General features: G+C 42.2%; 1 protein-coding gene across 5 annotated transcripts in view; it reads right to left on the bottom strand.

Annotated features, from left to right (window-relative positions):
- Window positions 1–27015, bottom strand: part of KIDINS220 (kinase D interacting substrate 220) — a 204143-nt gene that overhangs the window by 128257 nt on the left and 48871 nt on the right. For all 5 annotated transcript variants that reach the window (XM_068280330.1, XM_068280331.1, XM_068280333.1 and 2 more), the window contains exons 9-18: window positions 26657–26755; window positions 26474–26572; window positions 23360–23458; window positions 17446–17623; window positions 15827–15991; window positions 12514–12693; window positions 11259–11424; window positions 10403–10554; window positions 7292–7581; window positions 4670–4810 (exon numbers count right to left, since the gene is read on the bottom strand). In XM_068280330.1, coding sequence (XP_068136431.1) covers window positions 4670–4810; window positions 7292–7581; window positions 10403–10554; window positions 11259–11424; window positions 12514–12693; window positions 15827–15991; window positions 17446–17623; window positions 23360–23458; window positions 26474–26572; window positions 26657–26755 — 1569 coding nt within the window. The remainder of the gene's footprint in view (window positions 1–4669; window positions 4811–7291; window positions 7582–10402; window positions 10555–11258; window positions 11425–12513; window positions 12694–15826; window positions 15992–17445; window positions 17624–23359; window positions 23459–26473; window positions 26573–26656; window positions 26756–27015) is intronic.

Here is a 27015-nt window from a genome sequence, read left to right as displayed (position 1 = left end):
CAGCAGTGTTTTTCATATGCATTAAATAGATTGTTGAATTTAACACTAATTAGGCATAAAAAGCTTGGTTAAAGAAAAGGTTTTACAGAGAATAAAAATGGTAAATATAAGAAATACTTGAATATAAAAAGACACACTTGACTAAGAGCACCTTGTGCTTTGTGTAACCTTTTAAAGTATACCCGAAGTGACAGGTGACATGATGAGATAGACATGTGTATGTACAGTGCCTAGCACACAAATAACTATGCTGTGTTCCTTTTTTTCTATCTCTGCCTGAAAGAGTTAAATATCAGGTATGTAAGTGGCTGACTCAGTCCTGACTCAGACAGGAAGTGACTACAGTGTTACCCTCACTGATAAGAAATTCCCCTTTTTATCTCTTTGTTGCTCTCAGAAGCCATTTTCTGCTAGGAAAGTGTTTTAGAGTTGGAATTTCTCATCAGTGAGGGTCACACTGTAGTCACTTCCTGTCTGAGTCAGGACTGAGTCAGCCACTTACATACCTGATATTTAACTCTTTCAGACAGAGAAAGAAAAAAAAAGGAAAAGAAGGAACAGAGCATAGTTATTTGTGTGCTAGGCACTGTACACACACATGTCTATCTCATCATGTCACTTCGGGTATCCTTTAAGGACGCAATAAAGCACTAATTGATCAGCTGATCAGAGTCTGGTAATGGAGCAACCTCTCTTTATGCAGGACGCAATTTGTGTTTGTGATTTCTATTCAACAGAACGAGAATCACAGCGCAAAATGCTGCATGCAGCAAGTCTGCGATTTATGCAAATGCGGCAGTGAGAATGATCTTATAGGAATACAGAAGTAACAGCAATGCACTGAAAATGGCCCGAGTGTAAACAAGCCCTAAGGCTGTGTTCACAAATAAAAGGTGTACATTTCCAGTCTGTTCCAGTTCTGTCAGTTTTGTATGCGTTTCTATGGGTGTGTTCACAAGATTGAAGCTGAAAATCAAATTGCTAGGGATATCAAATCTAACCCAAAGAAGTTTTACAAGTACATCAACTCAAAAAGAAAGGTTGACTGTATTAGACTCCTAAAGGATGAGGGTGGGAACTCAATGGTGGATGACCAAGGTAGGGCGGAGTTATTAAATGCTTTCTTTGCTTCTGTCTTCACAAGGGAAACATCACTGTTGCAAATTACAGATGCCTCAATCCTACAATTGCAATAAGGACCGGGCTATTGTGGCCGATTCTGTGCTGCGTGGGCTCTCCAGCCCACAGCACAGATCGGGAACCACGCAGGGCGACCAGACTTCCCCCACACCCCTTTTTTCCCTAGGAGATGACCTGCTTGGGGGGGGGGGGGGGGGGGGAGGGGGAGTCTGATCGCCGCCGCTCCGTGTGGCCAAGCGCGGGGGGGGGGCCTCCTCAAAGCCCCCCTCCGCAGCGATTTCCACCCTCTCTTCCTCTTCCTCCATCTCCCTTTCCCTATGGGCTGCAGCCTATCAAATGCCGGCGATCCCCGGCCAATCAGAAGCGCCGTATTGATGTAAACATCCCCGCGTGTTTACATTTCACCTGCGAGCCGCGATCGGAGGCTCGCAGGCAGTCCACGGAGACACCCTCCGTGAACTGACATGGAACGTTTCCATGTAAACCCACAAACGACCATCCGCCACCCATCGGTGTTAACTGGTCGTTAAGTGGTTAAATACTTAACGCAAGAAGAAGTGAAGGCAAGACTAAATAAATTAAAAATAGACAAGGCACCTGGTCCGGGTGGCATGCATCCTCAGGTCCTAAGGGAATTAAGTTCAGTTATTGATAAACCCCTTTATCTTATCTTTTGTGACTCAACTGGCAAAGTTCCAATAGATTGGCGTATAGCCCACGGTTTCCCATTATTTAAAAAGGGCAAAATATAATTTCCGGGAAATTATAGACCTGTAAGCTTAACGTCAGTAGTGTGGTTTACTAAAGACAGGTCCTGTTTGACTAACATGCTCAGCTTTTATGAGGTAGTGAACGCTAATGTGGATGTTGGGAATGCTGTAGATGTGATATACTTGGACTTTGCAAAGGCCTTCGACACTGTTCCACACAAAAGTCTGCTGCAAAAGTTGAGGATGCAAGGACTGGGGAAGAGTCTGTGTGCATGGATAGGGAACTGGCTAATGCACGGAAAACAGAGAGTTGTGGTCAATGGATCTTATTCAAAATGGGTTACTGTTAGCAGTGGGGTCCAACGCGGGTCAGTACTGGGTCCAGTGCTCTTCAATTTATTTATTAATGATCTAATAGATGCAGAAGAAAGCAATGTTGCTATTTTTGCAGATGATACAAAATTGTGCAGAATCATCTACTCTCAGGAAGATAGTGACATACTGCAACAGGATCTGGGTAGGATGGCTATATGGGCACATACATGGCAGATGAAATTCAATGTTGAAAAATGTAAAGTCATGCATTTTGTTTGGATCAATGGTCTAGCACCATACAAAATAAACTGCATACAGATGGGGACATCAAACTTGGAGAAGGACTTAGGAGTGCTCATCGACAACAAATTAAATATTCATATTAAAGTTAACAACATTTTAAAGAGAACCCGAGGTGGGTTCTAACAATGCTATCAGCATACGGAGGCTGGGTCTGCATATACTGCCCAGCCTCTGTTGATATAAATACGCGAGATGCTAGCATAATATTGCGCCTGTTTAACCCTCCAGTAAGGCCACATCTGGAATATGGAATTTAGTTATGGGCACCACATTACAGGAAAGATATTGCAGTTTTAGAGCTGGTGCAGAGACTAGCAACAAAATTGATATGAGGGATGGAAGGTCTCACTTCCCAGAAAGGTTTGATAAACTGGGTTTATTTCCTCTGGAGAAATGACTTGCCTCCCCCGCCTCCTCCATTAAATGGCTCTCCCCGCCGCTCTCCACCTCTGCCGCAACCCAGGAAGTACTTCTGGGTCGGGGTTTAGCTACCGATTGGAGGAAGCTAGCAGAGGCGGGGGAGCCATGCAATTGAGGCGGGGGAGGCAATGCGGAGGAGCAGTGATTGACAAGCTGCCAGGTAAACAGAAGGCTAGCGACAATAAGATTGTCGCTTGCCTGTCGGTATTTTTCAGTGGAGACAGCAAAGCCCGGGGTAGGGGTAGGGACTGGCAGCCGCACCAGAAGGACACAGAGGCATGTCATTCCGCAGAGAACCTGCCTCTGTGTCCTATTAAAATTTAGAAAATCCATCTCGGGTTCTCTTTAATACACCTTGATTGGGCCAAAATGCTGCCTGTCAAGTAGTGCATACAATGTAGGGGTTATGGCAGCATTTTGTCCCAATCAAGGTGTATTAAAGCAATCTCACATCTCGTGCTAGGAGCGGCCGGTACTCTAATGCTGGGCATACACGGGTCGATCCGGCGGCCGATTAGCCGCCGGATCAAATCCCGCTCGTCCCCAGCGGCGCTCATCTCCCGCTCGATTCGCTGCTATTGTCCACCCGCGGGGATCGGGCGCGGAATCGATCCCTGTGGTGATCGGACACGTCGGATATTATCAATTGAGCCAACAGGCTCGATTGATAAGCCTCCCCGACTGCCGTGTATAGCCCAGCATTAAGGAAGCGCGCATGAGGTAGAAGAATGGAGCAGAGTCCTTATCTCAACAACTATGTGATAAAAAAGACTGGCACACCCAGAAGATAACGCTTCTTCAGGAGATCGTTCTTTAGAGGAATGTTCTCAAGTATTCAGCAAAAGTTTAATCCATAATTGTGGGACTAAAAAGACTGTAGAGCCACCCATTAGATTTGACACAAGCGTTTCAGGAATGATTTTATAAAATCTGCAGATGTTTCGACATTTATCACTGCAACCAATTAGGCAAACTAATCAAAAGATGTGGTGTTCCTATTTTTCCGTACCAGCTCGAGTTTAAAGGCTTTTTTTTTTTTTTTTTTTTTACTGAAACAGACACTTTCCAAAAAGATCCTTGGCAGTGTATGTAAATAAGCTTCTCCCAAAGGAAAAATAACTTCTTTTATTCTGTCAAGACATCTCCAAGCTTGAAATAGAGAACACATTCAATTAAATACACAGAACCGTGAAGAGTATTGCTTCAAGGCTAATTGGCCAACACTGCAGGATGGTCAGCATGTGAGGCAACTTTACTTCAATACCAAGCATATATAAAAGGGCTTCAGGCATAGCATCTTGTATGGTCTTTTTATCCTTTCACATAAATACAGTAGAAGATATTAATATATTTCACTAAATAAGCCACAGGTGTCAAACGCTAGGCCCTCTTTCTCGTGTTGCAGAGTTTAGCAGTGTAATATTTGCCTGCCCCAGCGCTGTGTTGAGTCGCTTCTGTTCTTTCTGGCAGACACACTCTATGCTTGCATACCTTCAGCTCCTGACGTGATAAGCATTGGGAGCCAGAGTGTGGCAGCATAGAGTGTATGTCAGGTAGAGCAGAAGAGACCTGATGCAGTGCTGGTGCAGATAAATATTACACTGCTTCCTTGCACTGCTATAAAGAAAGGGAAGGAGCAGCAGCCCCCGATAGCACTCCATCCCCCACAGTTGCTATGAATCATGGCCCCTTACCTGATTGAGTTTGACACCCCCTGAAATAAGCAATGAAAAAATAAATGGCACACAATAGTCATGATATAGAACAGAGGAGGTGCATACCGTATCCAGCATTTGGAGGACCTTGTCTTGTTCACAGGCATCCAGTCCATCAATGATCACAACCAGTCTTGTCTGATTCTGTGTAAAACTGTCAATTGTTTTTGTCATTTTAGCCATAAGTTCCACTTCGCATTTCATAACCTAGAACAAAATTATACACATAAGAAGAATTATAGTAAAGAAAAGCTAAAACGAATCTCCAGAATGTTACTAATTTTCAAGCACTGTAGAAACATATAGTAGAATGTAGTAAATTATTCAGACTACCAACTGTTACATCAATTTTCCTGGTTGGAAACTAAAATCTTCTAGTTTGCAAAACAGAAATTTGTCTCCTTAAAGAGAACCTGAGGTGGGGTTCTGACAATGCAATCCACATACAGAGGCCTTTTTAGCATTCCTTTTATATGATCAACAGATAGAAATAGAGAATTGATTTTGTTAGTCATTAAAGGTATCACCTAAACAACTTTTGTTGTTATGTCTTCATATTTAAAGGGAACCTGAGATGCGCAATAGAATATATACATACCTGGGGCTTCCTCCAGCCTGACCTCGCCGCTGTCCTCTGCCTTCTGGATTCTCCATAAGGGCTCCTGTAAATTCAGCCAGTTGGGGCTTAATGCGCATGCGTAGCCCGGCCGCGCGCTCCCAGTCACGGTCCTGTGGCTGGGAGTGTTCTGCGCCTACGCAGTACTACTGCGCAGGTGCAGAATGCTTCACGCCACGGAAGCACAATGAGAGCGCGCACAGCCACACATTTCGCATGCACCGACTGGCCCTTACTGGACAAAGTTACGGGAGCCCTTACAGAGGATCCAGAAGGCTAAGGACGGCGGCAAGGTAGCGATCAGGCCGAAGGCGGCTGGAGGAAGCCCCAGGTATGTATACATTTTTTCTATCTCCCCCCCCCCCCGTCTCAGGTACGCATTAAGACATGAGTGTGGGATAATTGGAAAATGAAAGTAGCCAGCCTGTTACTACAGAGTAGCCAAGCAGCTCTGGGTGACCCCAACCACTAGGAAAGTATAGGGGGCCAAGAGACCAAAAAGCCCTCCTACTAAAAAAGCAATGCTTGGTGCGATTTGCCTTCTTAAAACAGAGGGAAACGTACAATAATTCAGCTATAGGTGAACATTTGTGGTTACCCACAATGCACCACTACTGAATATGCCCCTGTAGCCAGGATAGCATCCAGAACCGCTGGTGTATAAGCAAGCCTATAGCTTTACATTTTACACAGCCACATCAACCCCACATGTAGACAGCCTGTTTCGGACTTTTGGTCCTCCTCAATACATGGCAGGAATTGATATGGCTGTATGAGAAAAAGTATTGTAGTGATGGACAAGGCTAAATGCATACGCATGCAATTAAGACAAGACAAATAACATTTATATTGCGCTTTTCTCCTGGCGGACTCAAAGCGCCAGAGTAGAAGCCACTAGGGCGCGCTCAACAGGCAGTAGCAGTGTTAGGTAGACTTGCCAAAGGTCTCCTACTGAATAGGTGCTGGGGAGGAAAACTGCAGAGTCAATTGCAGAGTATAAACGTGGAAACTTAGATTGTGGGCTGCTTAATCCAGAAAATGAAATGAGAGCGAGAGACAGACAGGGAGAGTGAGAGGATCAGAGGGGCTGGTAATGTACAGATAGATTTATACTAATATAAATTTTGACAACTAACACTTTTCTAATGTATTTTTTATTTGAATGCTTATAACCCTGTTTATGTCATTTTTGTATATTCTATGTATAATACTACAGAACTATATTTTTACATAAAAAGATTCTGGTCTAAGTGTCCTATTTATTTTAATGAGGGGTAGCTGTTAAAAATCTATATTGTGGCTAACAATGCTCTTGTAACACGTGTAACTGACACTGGGAGAATAAACCCTTTATTAAGTTAAGCTCCGTAAAATAAGTTAGTTATCCGACATTGCATAGGAGCTATTAACAGGGCCGGGCCGAGGCAGAGGCTGGAGGGGCTCCAGCCTCAGGGCGCAGTGTAGGAGGGGACGCACAATTTATTCAGTTGTCATTCCCAATTGTGTTTGAAGCAAAAAGAAATAGGAAAAGGGGATACATGGCAGTGACTGCAAGTCAGATAACTAGAGAGTAAGGTATTAGGGAGGTTAGGGGCCCTGGGGCGCCTCTTAGTCTAGTAGCAATCAGTGTGTGACGGCTGGGGGGGGAGGGATGGAGGGGCGCACTTTGGCGTTTCAGCCTTGGGTGCTGAAGGACCTTGTCCCAGCTCTGGCTATTAATACAACAAAATGAAATACTGCAGAGCGCTAGTCTACTTTAGGTTACCAAGAAGGAAACCTCATAGGGAACAATTCTCCAATCACAGCAATTGACCAAATAGTGTGGACATAGTTTAGTACAACCTAACTGAAACCTAAAAGTTCCACGGGGTGCTGTCCACCCAATCACGTTAGTGGAATTTCCCTATGAGGTCTCCTGCTGGGTCCTCTAAAGAGGACTTAGTGCCTGTTGCACTGCTATCACTGCATTATCAATCAACCCCACAGCTGAAGGCAGACATTTCTTTTTGGAAGAACAAGCGGAGTGAAGTGTTTTATTCCCCCCCCCCCGTCCTGACAATCAGAATCCATACCTTCATGAAGCCCTCGCTCTTCAGCCTGTGTAGTCTGGAGGCTGCACTGTGCAGGCGTTTCCTCTGTGAGTTCAGAATGGAGTCCATCACCTGCCACCACGTGAGACAATTCAACACCAACACCAGGCCAACCACACAAGCCACAGCTATGAGGATGGCATTCACAGTCATGTTCTTGGGGTCCACTTTGAAGATTGCCAACAGCAGAACGCCAGCGAAAATGCAAGCCATTATAAAGATGAAAATAACAAAAGAAGGCAGGCAACAGGTCTTCTTCCATTTCTTTTTTCCTAAAATGAAGGATAATATGAAACGGTTGTTGCTAAACACCACTGTCTTTGCAGTTTGATAAAACCAAACTGTTTCTAGAATAAATTTTATTGCAAGCAGTACATGATTTACTTTACTCACCAAAGACACAAACTGTTTCAACTTATGTCACAGCACCAAGCTCAAATGTCCTAAGATGGGCCTAGTTGCAATTTTAAAGAAGTGTGCATAGGTGACATTTAAAACTTCTTACCTAAAATCTGAAAGCAGGGCTGTCAAAAACTATTAAAAACTGCACTATTCCATAGTGCACCGGTATGTGGCCTGCTTCTTTTTGTTTGGTTGTCTGCTCTAAGCCAAGATGGCTCTGCTTAACTGCCATTGCCACAGACAGCAGATGTCAGGGCCAGTGCACACCAAAAACCTCTAGCAGATCTGCAAAACGCTAGAGGTTTTTGAAGCAGATTTCAGAGGGATTCTAGGCATGTTTAGAGACGTTTTCTAAACAGGCCTAGCGTTTTTTGGAGCGTTTTTGTGTAGCAGATTACAAATATTGTTACAGTAAAAGCTGTTACTGTACAGCTTGTGTAACAAAAACGCCTGGAAAACAGCTCTGATCTAGCGTTTTTCAGAGCGGTTTGAGCTTTTCCTATACTTTAGCATTAAGGCAGAAATGCCTCAGAAATCTAAAAAATGCTGCAGCCCCCGAGTTTGCGTTTGTGAAAAAAAAACGAACCGCTCTGGTGTGCACCCTCCCATTCACTTTCATTAGCCAAGTGGTTTTCCCCTTGCAAGAGTTAAAAAAAAAAATCGCTCCAGAACCGCTCCGGTGTGCACCAGCCCTTAGTCTGTGGAGTGGATAGACTGTTTTCAACTTGCAAAGTGGTCTAAGCTCAGAGCCAAAAGGCTGGAGGTGGGGGAAAGGCAATAGGCTATTAACCACTAAAAAAAAGACACTGCACTAGCCCTCATAACTAACTTCCTCTAGGATACTTCATGCACGTGTGTGTATTATATTTCTTTCTTATGCACAGGGGGTGACGAGCCCAGAGGAAGGACAAAATGCGTAACCGCACAAAACAGCCCCATGTAAAACTTAGGGCTTAAAGGAGAACTGTAGTGAGAGGTATATGGAGGCTGCCATATTTATTTCCTTTTAAGCAATACCAGTTGCCTGGCTATTCAGCTAATCCTCTGCCTCTAATACTTTCAGCCATAGGCCCTGAACAAGCATGCAGCAGATCAGGTGTTTCTGACAAATTTAGACAGATATGGCAAGATTAGCTGCATGCTTGTTTCTGGTGTGATTCAGACACTTCTTTAGGCAAATAGACCATCAGGGCTGCCAGGCAACTGGTATTGCTTAAAAGGAAATAAATATGGCAGCCTCCAGATCCCTCTCACTACAGTACTCCTTTAAGCGGCGCTCAGAAAGTAATTTGGGGCCGTCAAAAGATGGAGCCTAAATTACTTTAAAAACAGCGTAATTCGGCCACCGGCTATTACGCCTTTCGCCATAGTCCATGACGGCCTGGAGGGGTCTAGTAATTAACACCGCCGGGACTTTTGCAGGAACAAGGTGAGCCGTTTTTTGGCTTCACCCTGAGCCCAATTTCCCCGGAGCGGGTTTTGCATGTATGTGGAGCCAGTGTGTCTGATGTCATTGCCCAACTACGAGCCATGATGGAAGAGACTTCTGTCGCCAATCACTCACCACCGGGGCGGCGCTGTAATGCTGACACCATCCTCAGGGTTACACTCACAAGTCATATCATGGGACTGGAAGGCAGAAGTGAACGTTAAGAGTGCAGCAGCGCTGCAGATGGAGGAGGAGGAAAAGCTGCTCCAGACATGCAGACAGGTAACTATAACAATTACCTACTGCCCACTGCAAGGTTAGAGTGCTATCCACTACACCACCGTGCTGCCCACTATGTGAGGTTCTTAATAGATCTATATGGAATGGAGAGAGCAGCAGAAATAGGTTGTAGGGAATGGGATGACGGTGAGGGACCAGGAGGACAACATGAGGCTGGAAGAAGCCCCAAAGTTAAACTGGCTACATTACTTTCTTTTTACGTTCCCTTTACCTCTAGTATAAGTTAGGTGTTAACCATGTCTATAGACAGCTTGCTCCTATTGCAGTCTGGGCCATCCTCAGCCACTTACCCACGCCATTAAACAATAGAGGCAGCAGAAAAAGTTAAAGCGGATCCGAGATGAAAAACTAACTATAACAAGTAACTTGTCTATATAGCTTATCTAAAGTTTAGATAGTTTACAGCAAATCTAGCTGCAAACAGCTTTAATAGAATATGATTGATTATTTATGTGATACAATGACAGCAGCCATGTTGTTTGTAAACATTACACAAAGGCAGGCTTATATGCATCTTGAGCAAAAAAAAAAACCTAATCCCCCCCCCCCCTCCTCCTCTGAAATCTCAGGCTAGTAATACCTCCCCCTCCTCCTGCCCAGACTGAGCTCCCATGAGCCCTTGCTACTGTCTGAAAGTACCTTGGCTCACTGAAAACCTGTGGGCGTGGCTTGTTTAGTTTATATGGAATTAGAGCATTAAAACAAAAAAGTATTTGGCTTGAAGAATGCTCTATAAACACTAGGAAAGGAGCACAATTATGCAATAAGTAAAAGTTCATGTCGGATCCACTTTAAGCACACACACACACACACACACACACACACACACACACACACACACACACACACACACACACACACACACACACACACACACACACACACACACACACACACACACACACACACACACACACACACACACACACCTTCTATAGTCCCACAAACAATCATAGCAGTACCTTGTGTTTCTTCTGTCTTGAAAACCCTAAAAAGTCGAGTTGCCAGAAAACCAAACTCTCTCTCACAATCATCAGACAAGGTGGCAATCATCTCCGCCATGGACGTCTCTCCGCCCACACTAGACAGCCTATTATAGTCCGTGAAAAGGAACCTAAAGCAACAAAAATATGATACACGCATAAATACAATAGGAAAAATGATCATTGGTACTTTTAAACATTTAGCAAATGAGAACTGATAAGTGTATGGCCATTACAGGGACCAATACAAATGTATTTCTAAGGAGCTCAATTCAGTAACACAATAAGAGAGAGAGGTGCATTCATCAGCTGTAAAATGAAGCAGCGTACATCCAATATTCATTCTAAGATCTCAGGACTGGACTAGATATTTGAAGCAAACAATGCCTCATCTGACTTCCCTTTTTACCACTCTTTAAAGGGAAGCGAGAAGTATATAGAGGCTGCCATATTTATTTACCTTTAATGAATACCAGTTGCCTGGCTGTCCTGCTGATCCATTTGTCTGCAGTGTGAATTAATCACACCAGAAACAAGCATGCAGCTACACTTGTCAGATTTGATATTGTGACTTATGTGGTCAAGCTCTGTTCTGTTTGGCTTATTAAGAAGAATTATATGATATGCACCCGATTGACTGGCAGCTTGTGGTAATCACTTATGTACTGCTGCTGTGCAAGTGCTACATCTGTAGGTATACTCTATGTGGTAGATATTTTTCAATTTGTAATATTCAAAGTAGCTCGCAAGTTGATGAAGTGTGGGCACCTCTGTTCTAAGTCATCCATGTGTCAAATATGGGAGATTTGTTACTGAAGTAGCAGTAGTAGCTCACCTGACAGGCAAGGCTTTGGTGGTCTGTTCTGGCAGCTCTGGAGGGTTCACAAACATGAGTTTCAGCAGCAGTTCCAGATAACCAATATGTCGGGCAAGCCTGGTACTCAGCACCCAGGCCCAGTTCCAATTCTCACCTTCCCGTCGCCCACCAAAGTACACGGCAGCTGTGGAGAGATGGACAAGATCACTCACCTCCATTTCTGAAATCAGTTTTCCTTGTTACACAAGAGATCCCAAGATTTGGAACAGAAGGACTATATATACACAAGCACACAAAAACACTGGCATTTTTCTCCAGTTTCACTTTTGACATGCTGCTAATGCCTACAAGCACACATGTATGTCATGCTGCTAAAAGAACCATCGCCAGCCATTGCTCTGCTCAGCTTCACACATGTTGCCATTATGCCAGTGCAGAGACTGGCGGTGTACAGGGAAACACATGCACATACACTGTTTCACAGCTCCAGAAGTGTGCTAATTTAATTGTAAACATCCACTGCGGCTAGTCTAGACAGTGAGGTGATTGTGGTAGTACTAAAACAAGAGCCTGCAATGTGCACTTCCTCACCTTACTAAAAGTGCCCATAGATCCAGTTTGCTTGATATATACAATCTACCAATTTTTGTCCCAAATCGGTCAAATTGTTGATTGCGCATGCTTTTTGCAGCACCGGTTTTCACCCGATTCAATATAATTATAGAATCGGATGGGCCAAAATATCGGTAGATGTATGTCCAGCTTAAATTAGGAGCAGTTAATCCATCAATAAAGCTTATAAAAATGATCACCAATATGCCTTGTAGAGTGACGTCATTAGAGGCGCTGACACTCTATCCCCTATGCTATCAAGGTATTTTGTATTGACCTGAGGAAGCAGGCCATGGCCTGTGTAACGCGTGGTCAGATTGCTTTTTGATTAAAAACTTTGTTTCCAGTTGAACTGGTGTCTATATCTTCTGGATAGGTAAGCAACTACCTATCTTTTTATTATATGATTTTTTTTATTTGCGTTTAAAAATAACAAACTAGAACATACATTGGGCGCCTCCATCCTACCCACTACCAGGTCTTGTCTCAGGATATCAGCAGGTCAGTGATCTGCAGCTCTCTCTCTAGCTCTGCACCAATAAGGCTTTTGTGGTGATCGGTGATCCGAACTACTCATCAGACCTTCAACTGAATGTCACTAGCTGTGGTGTAAGGACTTCCACATATTACTCACTCTATAATGCACAGGAGAAAGACTTACTAAAGAAGATGTAGAGGAAAGCCAGCAGACTGAGAGACACAGATATCCCCAGTTTAGCATCAACAGTGAAGGACAAGAGCAATCCAACGGTGCTACAAAGCATCAGAATGAGGAAGACTATGAGCCAAGAGAACTGGAAGAGGGGCTCGATCTGCTGGCCGGCAAAGGTCTTCATCTCATCTAAAACCAGAAGAAAAATAACAATTAAAAATAAACCGTAACCAAGAATTGAACTTCATCCCAATCAGTAGCTGATAACCCCTTTCCCATGAGAAATCTATTCCTTTTCACAAATGAATCAAGGGGATCTGTATGGCTGATATTGGGGTGAAACCTCTCCCACAGTGTGATGTCAGGACCATGGTTGTGACATCACACTGTGGGAGCCTTGATGAATTGTGGGAAACAACAGCTGTTTCCAACTGCCAAAAAAAAAAAAAATCAAGCAGCTTCTCTTTCCACTGACATTACCTGCCAGCAGTAAAAATGTCACCATGTGATAAATGTCAGAATGTAAACCAGGGAAAGACGAAATGTAAATTTTACAATGGGCAAACACTGACTACTACCGTAAATAATTTATACATAATTATTGTAAAGATGAAGCACTTTTTTATTACATTATTTTTACTGGAGTTCCTCTTAAACATCCAACACCTGTAAGTCATCACAGACAAAAAAAGCCTAGACAACATATTGCCTTTCCTGTCTCTTGGACTGCCATGGAGTTTCTAATTCTATATGAAAACTGGCAGTCCTGGGAACAGGAAAAGAGAGTGAACTAAATACATTGGAACCTCGGTTTGTGAGGATAATTTGTTTTTGAATCATGCTTGTAATCCAAAACAATTTATCCTCACAAACCAAGGTTCCAATGTAATTATTCTCAAAAGGTAAGAACATCTTCACTATTTTCACAAGCTACTATTCACCACAAGGTGGCACTGTTGGTCAGGTTTTCTAAACAACATTGATAAGAGGAGGCAAAATTATGACAAGTCTCATGTAAAGAGATCAGAAGTTTGGCTTCTTAAAAAAGAAGGTTCAAGTTGGAGTGAGCTCTGAGGTGTCTCACAGTGCATCACTGCTGAATATGCAAATCCTCTCTCTTGGTTTGCATATTCAGCAGTTATGCATTGTGGGACAGAGCTCTACCCAACATGCATAATCGCAAATACATTCTATTTTAAGGCAAACGTCTTTTTGCAAAACATTTTAGTAGAGAGGCTTTTTGGTCTCTTTCAACCCCTTACACACTTCCTAGGAGTTCTGGTTCACATGAGCTTGTTGGGCAATCTTTAACCTTCTTAGTGGTAATCACAAGTTCAGCTCGGGCGAGGTAACCCCAAGATGAAATCGTGGTAGCCGCTGGAGGTCAATGCAGAGCAATGCAGGAGTTTTAAATCACCTCCCGGGTGATCCTGATGTCAGCCGCCATTCTTCTTCCTCCACGTCCGAGGCACCGCGTCCCCATGGTGAGATCATCGTCTGTCGTCATGGCAAACCGCTGGCATGACGACCGCTGGCAAACCCACTATAGAGTTAGAACGACACCCAGAGGATCGCGGGAAAACTGCAGCGTTGGATCCCAGGGAGGTGAGTGATGGATGGGCTACGGTAAAATTCCAAGCAGCATGCTTTTTCCCAGGTTTTAGGATCTAAAAGCATGCAAAAAATTGCACCGCTTTTAGACTCTAAAATCTAGAAAGAATTATAACGCCAAGGGGGTTAAGTAAAGCGATCAAGCACAAATTAAGCTTCCAAACACATTATGGAGGCTTGGGAACAAAAAGAAATTGTCAGCCTGCCTTGAGAAGCGCTGCCACCTCCTCCTGCTGTATAGAAATGTAAGTTTACCTATGGCTAGCTGCATTCATGTGCAATTTCAGTTTGCATCCGCTTTAATCTGAGTCTAATGCATGGGGATTGCATGTGTTTTGAATACAAAGTGTATATTTAGCCTCTAGGGAACTCTGCATACCTCTGTTGGTAGTCATTTCAGGTGCAGTCTGATTAGGAGCGCTGCCTATTTTCCCTGTTCCCAATAAAAATGTGTAAACCATTGTATGGTCAGCTGCCCCCAGGTTCACACAATGGCCTCAATTCACTAAGATCATGCTGGAGATAATAAGGCAAGAGAAAACTTACCTCCACATAAGAGAGAGTTATCTTATCTCTTCATTCCTAAATTTACCTCCTCTGTAGTTAATTTACCTCCTCTGTAGTTAATTTACCTCCTCTGTAGTTAATTTACCTCCTCTGTAGTTAATTTACCTCCTCTGTTATTTTCACATGCATTTAATAAACAGCCTGTCTTTAACTCTGGAGTTATTTTAAGGATTGAAGAGTTAACTTAAAGACAGAAGAGTTAACTTTAGGTTTGCCTGAGGTAAAATGTTTCCTGAATACTACATGCCTTATCACCATGGTAACAACTCTAGAAGAGTTATTAAAGACAGGAGATAAGCTTAGTGAATTGAGGCCAATGGCCTCAATTCACTAAGCTTATCTCCTGTCTTTAATAACTCTTCTAGAGTTGTTACCATGGTGATAAGGCATGTAGTATTCAGGAAAAAAATTACCTCAGGCAAGCCTAAAGTTAACTCTTCTGTCTTTAAATTAACTCTCCAATCCTTAAAATAACTCCAAAGTTAAAGACAGGCTGTTTATTAACTGCATGTGAAAATAACTACAGAGGAGGTAAATTAACTACAGAGGAGGTAAATTAACTACAGGAGAGGTAACTTAAGGAATGAAGAGGTAAGATAACTCTCTCACGTGTGGAGGTAAGTTTTCTCTTGCTTTATTATCTCTAGCATGATCTTAGTGAATTGAGGCCAATGTTTGTTAATTAGAGGTTAGGGTCTCTTCCATGAGGATACCTCAACACAGTGGAAGAGTCTAGTACGGAATACTGCGCGCAAACTGTTTTTGGTCGCCAACGTCCTCCATTATGTTGCATCTGTTTTGAATGTTGTGTAAGCTGCCTATATTTAGGCTCTGCCCATCCATACAATTAGTCAATCAGATGCAGCCTGCCTTGAGAAGCGCTGCCACCCCCCTCCTGCTATACATTATGGAGGCTTGCTGGCTTATGAGAATTTCCTACATTGTACACTAACGTATCCATGTCCTAACATTGCTGTCTCCACAGTGCAGATGGGTATGGTTAGAGAGAGCATCAGGCACAAGTCGTATTTACAACACAGCACTGAAATATAAAAAACCCTCAGCCACAGCCCTGCTGCTCGATTGCTCTATATCTGGTAATGAGAAGCACAGCAGGATGCAGTTTTTATAGCAGGTACATTACCTTCAAGCTTTTTGAGTAAGAAGGACTTTCCACTCCCCCATTGTGCATACAGTCCAACACAGATGGGTGGCTGCATGGTGGGCTCGCTGAGTATATCAGCCAGGGCGCTGCTGTACAGGTCATACCCCAATAACTCGCCATCAGATTCAGTAGGAGAAAGATGTCCTGTGTTACACAAATGATGAATTATTAATTACTTAACATTACACAGATGCCCTAAAAAAAACATATAAATCACACGAAGGACAAATGCAAATTCATGTTTTCATTTTGGCTTGTAGTTAAGTAGTTCAGAATAAAAACGGTTTGCACTAACTAGTCCTGTAGATTTCAGGACATGAGACTCAGGTCCTGCACTCTAGTGAAGTATTAACCCTTACCTTACCTAATTAACTCCTTGTGTCACCTATATTTGGCCTTAGGATTAGTGGACACCTGTAATGTCTGCCAATCGATACAGATGCACAGGATGGCGATAATAGTACGCTAAATGTCCAACTGGTAATGAAATATGGCATATGTGGTGTCATTTTAACCGGGACAAACCAAATGTATTTTGAAGTGTTTTAGAACTGGGGCACGTCATGTGAAAATAAGGAAGGGTTAAAAATATGAAAATGTGTATTTTCTGCATTTACCTCTATATTTCCCCAGTAAAACACCTATAAAATTAAATAATTCTTGGGAAAACATTTTACCCAAAAAAGCCTAGGTTGCCCCCCCCCCCCCCCCCCCCCCCAAAAAAAAAAATTATAATAATTATATATGTACCACTTTGATGGCATAAGTAATAAAAAACAAGTTATTGCTGTATCAATAGCGATAATACTGAAATGCCAAAACTGTCAGGAATCTTAAGGGGTAAAAATCCTGGAATGCAAATTAGTTAAACACTATGCAGTGCTGACTTAAAGGGCTCGTTTCCACTATAGCGAATCCGCATGCGGGCACTGCATGCGGATTCGCATAGTCAATGTAAGTGGATGGGGCTGTTTCCACTTGTGCGGCAGCGGGAGCGTTTTTCGGTGCGGCAGAAATCTACACGGCAGAGCCGTCAGATTTCGCGTGCGGGAGGAATGCTGGCGAATCGCCGCTAATGCATTTAATAGGGAAATCGCATGCGGCTTTGTCATGCGGATTTCCCCGCGATTTTGCGTGCGATTTCGCATGGTTTGCTATGGAGCTGTACTCAGGCAGTGACATGGTTAAATTCGCCTGGTTCCTTGCCATGCAAAATTACGGCTAAATCCTTATGCGGAAACGCAGCTGCATGCGATTTCTTCTGCGGTGGAATCCAGGCGATTCCGCACCGCAACAGTGGAAACGAGCCCAAAAGGGATGTATGTTGTAAAGCAGACAGATCCAGTCCTAACCAGAAAGTCCAGAAGCAACAGGAACCGGAGATCAGTTGTGGTGTTCTAACAATGTCAATGCTAGCACTGAATACACCAGCAGCAACTCATATGTGGGCATATGGTAGGCACTGCTGTTCCTATAGGAGGGGCAATTCATATATCACCCAATCATCAGTATGATTTCTTGTTATGCAGTACAAATGCAACAGGCCTCTCATAAACTTGACTAACACAGAAATGCAAAATGAAGGAATTGACACTTACTGGCACCAAATATCTGGGTGAGAATGCTCTTCTGGTGGCTGCAGTCTATATTATATGGAGTCTCTCCAGCCTTATTCGGTCTGTATAGTAACCGGCCATCTTTAGGGTTCCTCAGGAGCAACTCAGCAAGTTTCCTGCTCCTGCCTCTGATCGCGATATGAAGCGGAGTGTCTCCTTTCTGGAAAACAACACTTTCTGTTCAACATAAACCTCACAGCCTTAATAATGGAATAATGCTTCTGACCAGCAAAAGAACCTGTAAAAATACCAATATCATGCAATAATATTCTACGTTCCTTACTGCAGCACTGTCAATGCTCATTGAGAAGGGCAAACTCTAGCATGACTGTACAGTGCGAGCCAATACAGGGTATTCATAAAATACAAGAGTAGGAACAGTGAGTCCTCTATCATTGGCATATATACATCTTCTTGTTTCAGTTTCTGGCCATCCTCATTTCAGCTAGGACTTGTCTACATGGCATATCTGCATCCAGTTGGTGTCTTCTGATTCTCCTCACTACTCAAAAAGGCCAACCCCACCTGCTGCCATAACTCTCTCTGCCGAGAACCTCTGGATGTAACCTCCTCCTATCGGGTCACCACCCCCTCCCTTTAGATTGTAAGCCTTTAGCAGGGCCCTCCATCCTAGCACATCCTACCTGATCATGCATCCTGCTCACAGAATAACATGAGCTACTACCCCAGTGTATGATCCGGCATTGTGTGTCTTACTGCTTATTACCTGTATTGTGTTGTCTGTCACACCTATCATCATCATCGTCGTCTGTAACCGTATTTATTGCCCAGCGCTGCATGATATGTTGGCACTTTATAAATCCAGAGAACAACAACAACTGCTGCTGTCATCCAGCTTCAATCCAGAATTTGCTCTCTATCACAGTCATTCAGCCTCATGATGGAATGTGTTGGGGGGGCTCAAATTGCAGCCCACCTTCATGATGACCCTAGCACTGCCACTACTGACTACTACATCATTAAATAAAAAAAAATATTTATCAAAACAATGAAACCAATGTAAAAACAGCAAAAATAAAAAAACAAAACTAAAACAAGATGACTATGTGCTGTACAGTTTTTTTTTTTTTTTTTTTTTTTAGCAAGGCTTGGTGTACAGAGGCGCCAGAGTAGAATAAAAATGTTTAAAAACCGTCTAAAAGAGGGGGATGTTCAGGTGGACTTACCTCCCTCAAAAATATAGAACTCAATTGAGTCACAATATATCAATACAAAAAAACGTTTTATTTAACTCCACTTAGTGCAACGCGTTTCGCAGGTGTGGTCCTGCTTCATCAGGCAAACAGGAGTATAACTATAAAACAAACAGAAATATATACAAACATAATGACCCATAGAAATAGCTTAAAGTAAAAGGCGCAGTATAAAAACATGAGAAGACACGGTTAAATTGTAACATTTTTGTTCGCAGTGTAGTAAAACTCGCTCTATGTCTAAAAATCGCCTCTAATTAATCATAAAATATCCACAAGAATCCAAAATGTAAACAAAAGTTAGTAAATGTCCATAATTGTCCATTGATATGTTAAAGTTCATCAGCTTCTAGATTAAAGGATAGTCAGTTTAGTGAGTATAACATATAGTACTATTTTATGGCCCTAGAGCTAACTCGCAAGAAAAATTGCTAACAGTCTATATTGATATAAAAAAAAAAAAAAATTAAATTAAAATTTCAACACCTCAGCAAGAGTGACTTACCTCAATGGGTCTAGATGCAGAAGTGAGCGCCTCTGTGTAGATGTATGAGGAGGCTCTGCTTATATAGGGAGTGTAGTTGCACTAATTGATCCTAATGAACCAATCAAAAACTGCCATGTCAGCAAGGTGTGTCAATAGAGGCACACCTGGAAGTGGTCATGAGGCAGGAATGCATACATGGACATTAAGAAAGCATGGTAGCCTAGTGGCTAGCACTCTCGCCCTACAAGTGCTGGGTCCCTGGTTCTATTCCCAGCCAAGTTAACATCCAGTATTAGTTGTTAAAATAAATATCATATTACACTGGAAGAGTATATACATTAACAGCATTTTTTTGTGGTAATCAGGTAACAGTGTCACCATCTAGTGGTGAAAGTATATATGATTGCCCAGGTTATGTGCAGATAGCAATGCTGGAAAAATTGTAATAAGTGCTCTGAATTTGATAAAAACAACATAGGAATCAAACACAAGTTAACATAGCAATTATAAAAATTATAAAAATATATATATATATAAAAAAAAATCAATAAAATAAATATATATATAAAATATTATTAAACAGATTAAATGGGTGGAGTTAAGATCATAAATTGAATAAGTAAAAGAGAGGACCATTAAAATAGTAAAAAAATTGTGAGTACTAAAAATCAGGTTTTTATAGAATTATGTGGGAGGTTGGATCAGAAGATTTTCTCAAGAACCTCATTTAACCCCATGGGTACTAAGGTCTTCAGAATTTGGATCCAGTACATCTCCCTATGCCGCAATGTCTCAAAAGCATTGGTGGTATTGGTGGGTAGGGCTTCTATTAGGGTGATCGTGAACAGGTGGGGGTTTTTTTGGTGATGGGTACCAAAGTGGCGGGACACGCTGTGCAGTGCGTAGTTGTTGATTATATTTCTCTTGTGTTGCCCAATGCGGCTCCTGGTGGTCTGGGTAGTACGTCCGATATATTGTAATTTACACGGGCATGAAATTAGATAGATTACATTCCTTGTTTCACATGTTATAGTCTGTTTTATTGTATACTGGGTATTGGTTATGACTGATTGGAAAGTATCTGTTTGAGTAATGAAGGTGCAAGCCTGGCAACGGGGCTTTTTGCAGGTATAAGATCCTGGGCGTGTGGTAGATTGTCCTGGGGTGGTGGAAGGGGGGTTCTTTAATCTACTTGGGGCCAGTAAATTTCGGAGGTTGGGGGCTCTCCTAAAGGTTAATGTGGGATTCTTGGGAATGGTTTTCCCTAGATAAGGGTCCTGTAGCAGTATTTCCCATCTGGAATTGAGTATGGTTCTGATGCTCTTATGTTGGGAGCTGAATTTTGTAATGAATCTTGGAAAGAGGGCAGAGGAGGTGGTTGTATGGGTGGGTTGTGATGTGGATGGTGGGTTGGGGATGGTGGCTCTTTGTTTGGCATCTCTGATTAGTTTACGTGGATATTGACGTTCTCTGAATTTTTCTGAAAGTGTTTTTGATTGTTCGTTGTAATCTTTCCTGTCTGTGCAGTTGCGAAATATTCGTCTGTATTGGCTATATGGAGTGTTGGTGGTCCAGGGGCGGTGATGATGACTGTCAAAATGAATGTAATTATTAGCATCGACTTTCTTGAAGTGTGTTTTGGTCTTGATGATATTTGAATCGATAAACAGGATGAGATCGAGGTATTCTATGGAAGTGTGACTGTATTGGGAGGTAAATTGTAGTCCCGCCGGGTTTATATTCAAAAATTCTACAAAATGTGTTATGAGTGATAGATCGCCTTGCCAAATGAATATCAGGTCATCAATGTATCGACGGTAGAAAATTATATTGGAAGAGAAGGGATGGTTATGGGTGAATTTTAAATGCATTCATTACAAAATTCAGCTCCCAACATAAGAGCATCAGAACCATACTCAATTCCAGATGGGAAATACTGCTACAGGACCCTTATCTAGGGAAAACCATTCCCAAGAATCCCACATTAACCTTTAGGAGAGCCCCCAACCTCCGAAATTTACTGGCCCCAAGTAGATTAAAGAACCCCCCTTCCACCACCCCAGGACAATCTACCACACGCCCAGGATCTTATACCTGCAAAAAGCCCCGTTGCCAGGCTTGCACCTTCATTACTCAAACAGATACTTTCCAATCAGTCATAACCAATACCCAGTATACAATAAAACAGACTATAACATGTGAAACAAGGAATGTAATCTATCTAATTTCATGCCCGTGTAAATTACAATATATCGGACGTACTACCCAGACCACCAGGAGCCGCATTGGGCAACACAAGAGAAATATAATCAACAACTACGCACTGCACAGCGTGTCCCGCCACTTTGGTACCCATCACCAAAAAAAACCCCACCTGTTCACGATCACCCTAATAGAAGCCCTACCCACCAATACCACCAATGCTTTTGAGACATTGCGGCATAGGGAGATGTACTGGATCCAAATTCTGAAGACCTTAGTACCCATGGGGTTAAATGAGGTTCTTGAGAAAATCTTCTGATCCAACCTCCCACATAATTCTATAAAAACCTGATTTTTAGTACTCACAATTTTTTTACTATTTTAATGGTCCTCTCTTTTACTTATTCAATTTATGATCTTAACTCCACCCATTTAATCTGTTTAATAATATTTTATATATATATATTTATTTATTTTATTGATTTTTTTTTTTTATATATATATATTTTTATAATTTTTATAATTGCTATGTTAACTTGTGTTTGATTCCTATGTTGTTTTTATCAAATTCAGAGCACTTATTACAATTTTTCCAGCATTGCTATCTGCACATAACCTGGGCAATCATATATACTTTCACCACTAGATGGTGACACTGTTACCTGATTACCACAAAAAAATGCTGTTAATGTATATACTCTTCCAGTGTAATATGATATTTATTTTAACAACTAATACTGGATGTTAACTTGGCTGGGAATAGAACCAGGGACCCAGCACTTGTAGGGCGAGAGTGCTAGCCACTAGGCTACCATGCTTTCTTAATGTCCATGTATGCATTCCTGCCTCATGACCACTTCCAGGTGTGCCTCTATTGACACACCTTGCTGACATGGCAGTTTTTGATTGGTTCATTAGGATCAATTAGTGCAACTACACTCCCTATATAAGCAGAGCCTCCTCATACATCTACACAGAGGCGCTCACTTCTGCATCTAGACCCATTGAGGTAAGTCACTCTTGCTGAGGTGTTGAAATTTTAATTTAATTTTTTTTTTTTTTTATATCAATATAGACTGTTAGCAATTTTTCTTGCGAGTTAGCTCTAGGGCCATAAAATAGTACTATATGTTATACTCACTAAACTGACTATCCTTTAATCTAGAAGCTGATGAACTTTAACATATCAATGGACAATTATGGAGATTTACTAACTTTTGTTTACATTTTGGATTCTTGTGGATATTTTATGATTAATTAGAGGCGATTTTTAGACATAGAGCGAGTTTTACTACACTGCGAACAAAAATGTTACAATTTAACCGTGTCTTCTCATGTTTTTATACTGCGCCTTTTACTTTAAGCTATTTCTATGGGTCATTATGTTTGTATATATTTCTGTTTGTTTTATAGTTATACTCCTGTTTGCCTGATGAAGCAGGACCACACCTGCGAAACGCGTTGCACTAAGTGGAGTTAAATAAAACGTTTTTTTGTATTGATATATTGTGACTCAATTGAGTTCTATATTTTTGAGGGAGGTAAGTCCACCTGAACATCCCCCTCTTTTAGACGGTTTTTAAACATTTTTATTCTACTCTGGCGCCTCTGTACACCAAGCCTTGCTGAAATCTTGATTCCACCCTCGGTGGAGGGGTGCTACCCCGTTTCCTATCTACAGAGAGCGACATCTTAATAACCTGAGTGGGGTCAGGTTCTAATACTCCCCACCTGCATTTGAAGTGGTTGCCTATGGGTAACCCATGTTTGTGAGTATATCTTAATATTTTGCTTTAAACCACAACCAACTTAACAATACTACACCATATTGGGCTCTCGATTTCTCTTTGTTCTTCCAAGCACATGTGCTGTACAGTGTCCACCTTGAAGGAAAAACCTGAAGATTCTTATTTTGGCTCCAGGATTTGATGCCTGCTGGTGGAGAGCAGTATTTTGTATTGCATTCCACTGTAAAGCAGGGTTATACTCTTACCTTATCAACTGCAGAAACCTTGGCTCCTTTATCCAGTAAGAGCTCCACCACCTCAATGCTTCTCATCTTTGTGGCCTTTATCAGAGGGGTTTCTCCATCCTGCATGACATGTGGGAATAAAGCAGAGAACAAAGAGATTGATTAATGAACCATTATATGACTATTACTGTACATAAGAGGAAACAGGTTGAATTCCACACTTAAAGAGGCACTGTAACAACAGAAAGTAGAATGCACTCATTATTCCCGAGTCCATCAGATACACTTCCTGTGCACATATATTAGTGTAAATGGGTATGTGGCCCAGCCCTCCCAGAGCATTCTGGGAGGAGTACATTCAAAAAAGGCACTGGCAAATTTGAGAGCAGGGTGAAGCGAAAGACAACTCCCCCTCCTGCAGCGTAACTCCTGCTGGAGCTGAATACCGATCCCCCCTCTGAGTTGTAGCAACTCAAGGGGACATGTAGGTCGGGCACCGGCTATTGCCATCGGCCAAATTACCGTACCTAATTTTCTTTTTGCTAACTTGAGCTCTGGCTATAGCCGACACCTAAATACGTTGCTGAGCGATGCTATACTTTTATCGGCACCCAAATCATGGGCATAGCGCTGTGCCGAAATAAGCTGTCTTGTTCTGAGAGACTAGGTGTTTCTGCTGACTTCTATACACCACAAACAAACATTCTGCAGTTATGCATCTAAAGGGACTAATGATACAAGCTTGACTGTACAATTTTGCCACTTTCATGTAATATGAAGGACCACCTTAACCTCCCTGGCATTTAATTTTTGCTGGATTTCTGTGCAAAAAGTGGTTCAATTAATTTTCATTACATTTTTGCCTGTAACTTACCAAAATGTATGAAGCAAGGGAATGTTCAATCTGCATCATGATCAACATACAGTATCTAAAAGTATAGTGATCAAAAATGTCAAATCAATCCTGGCAGGTCCTGTCGCTGGAAGGCCATGGGCAGAAGTGAGTGGTTTGTCAGAGTTTTGTACAGCATCAGACATCTTGGAGTCAACTTACAGTGGTTTGCAGTATTCAGCCCCTTGAAGTTTTCCACATTTTGTCATTACTGCCACAAACATGAATCAATTTTATTGGAATTCCACATGAAAGACCAATACAAAGTGGTGTACACGTGAGAAGTGGAACAAAAATCATACATGATTCCAAACATTTTTTACACATACATAACTGCAAAGTGGGGTGTGCATAATTATTCAGCCCCCTTTGGTCTGAGTGCAGTCAGTTGCCCATAGACTTTGCCTGATGAGTGCTAAAGACTAAATAGAGTGCACCTGTGTGTAATCTAATGTCAGTACAAATACAGCTGCTCTGCGACTGCCTCAGAGGTTGTCTAAGAGAATATTGGGAGCAACAACACCATGAAGTCCAAAGACCACACCAGACAGGTCAGGGATAAAGTTATTTAGAAATTTAAAGCAGGCTTAGGCTGCAAAAAGATGTCCAAAGCCTTGAACATCCCACGGAGCACTGTTTAAGCGATCATTCAGAAATGGAAGGAGTATGGCACAACTGTAAACCTACCAAGACAAGGCTGTCCACCTAAACTCACAGGCAGAAATACAGCCAAGAGGCCCATGATGACTCAGGATGAGCTGCAGAGATCTACAGCTCAGGTGGGGGAATCTGTCCATAGGACAACTATTAGTGGTGTACTGCACAAAGTTGGCCTTTATGGAAGAGTGGCAAGAAGAAAGCCATTGTTAACAGAAAGCATAAGAAGTCCCGTTTGCAGTTTGCCACAAGCCATGTGGGGGACACAGCAAACATGTGGAAGAAGGTGCTCTGGTCGGATAAGACCAAAATGGAACTTTGGCCAAAATGCAAAACACTATGTGTGGCAGAAAACTAACACTGCACATCACTCTGAACACACCATCCCCACTGTCAAATATGGTGGTGGCAGCATCATGCTCTGGGGGTGCTTCTCTTCAGCAGGGACAGGGAAGCTGGTCAGAGTTGATGGGAAGATGGATGGAGCCAAATACAGGGCAATCTTGGAAGAAAACCTCTTGGAGTCTGCAAAAGACTTGAGACTGCATCGGAAATTCACTTTCCAGCAGGACGACCCTAAACATAAAGCCAGGGCAACAATGTAATGATTTAAAACAAAACATATCCATGTGTCAGAATGGCCCAGTCAACATCCAGATCTAAATCCAATCGGGAATCTGTGGCAAGATCTGAAAACTGCTGTTCACAAACGCTGTCCATCTAATCTGACTGAGCTGGAGCTGTTTTGCAAAGAAGAATGGGCAAGGATTTCAGTCTGTAGATGTGCAAAGCTGGTAGAGACATACCCTACAAAGTATTGACTCAGGGGGCTGAATAATTATGCACACCCCACTTTGCAGTTATTTTTTTTTTAAATGTTTGGAATGATGTTTGATTTTCGTTCCACTTCTCACGTGTACACCAGAGAGAGAGGAGAGAGAGAGAGAGAGAGAGAGAGAGAGAGAGAGAGAGACACAGAGACAGAGAGTGTGTGTATATAGTTCATGCATCCTGCTCACAGGATAACATGAGCCACTACCCCAGTGTATGATCCGGCATTGTGCATCTTACTGCTTATTACCTGTATTGTGTTGTCGGTCACCCCTATTATCATTGTCTGTAATCTTATTTATTGCCCAGCGCTGCATAATATGTTGGCACTTTATAAATCCAGAGAATAGTAACTGCTGCTGTCATCCAGCTTCACTCCAGAATTTGCTCTCTGTCACAGTCACATACATACAACCTTTTAGCCTATCACATGGTTAGTGGGTGTCTTTTTTGTTTTTTTTTATGTCTGCCAGAAGTAAAGATGATGACCTGCCGGCTCACGGTGGATCAAACAACATGAAATGAGCGAATTACATGGCAAGCATCAAACATTTCTCGATATATCTTCTATCTTTTCCATTTGCAATGTCTTGATTTATTTTTTTCCCTATTACTATCTTTTGTGAACATTCCTCTTTGATGTAGAGTTAATGTGATTGCCTTTCCTGTGGCTTACTACACCTCATGTATCAAAGTGCTACTGAAGAAAAGATGCACAGTGCTATGTTCTCCCTACAAACAGTAAATCTGATTACCTTAGTGCAGATCTCTGTGTCTGGATTACACTGCAAGATATCTCGCACCATGGTGGCATTGCCTTTCTCCACAGCCCAGTACAGGGCAGTTTTATTATCCTAGAAGACAAGAAAAGAAACAATGAGGAGATGCAGCAAGCCTTGTGTGCCATCAGAAAGTAGGACAATAATGAAAATACTTACCTGTCCCCTGATGTCAATATCAGCATATTTATTCAGTAAAGCACGAACTATTTCAACATGGCCTCCCCGTACTGCACCAATCAGCACAGTGTCTCCATTCTGCAATTATAAAATGTACGTATTACTAGAACTCTAATTATTGCTCAGACCTACAAAATACAATAAGTTTCAGTTGTACGTTAAGAAATAATTTAAACACATCAATAATTGCGACCAACATATCAGATACTTAACCTTTTTAGACCGCACTGGCTGAAATCTACGTCCTGCTGGTGGCTGTGCGGCTCTGACAGGACATGGATTTCAACATCGCCACTGTGCGGCTCTGACAGGACATGGATTTCAACATCGCCACCACG

Source organism: Hyperolius riggenbachi, chromosome 4 (assembly GCF_040937935.1).
Source record: "Hyperolius riggenbachi isolate aHypRig1 chromosome 4, aHypRig1.pri, whole genome shotgun sequence".
Taxonomy (NCBI): Eukaryota; Metazoa; Chordata; class Amphibia; order Anura; family Hyperoliidae; genus Hyperolius; species Hyperolius riggenbachi.
This window is presented reverse-complemented; position numbering and strand designations above follow the sequence as displayed.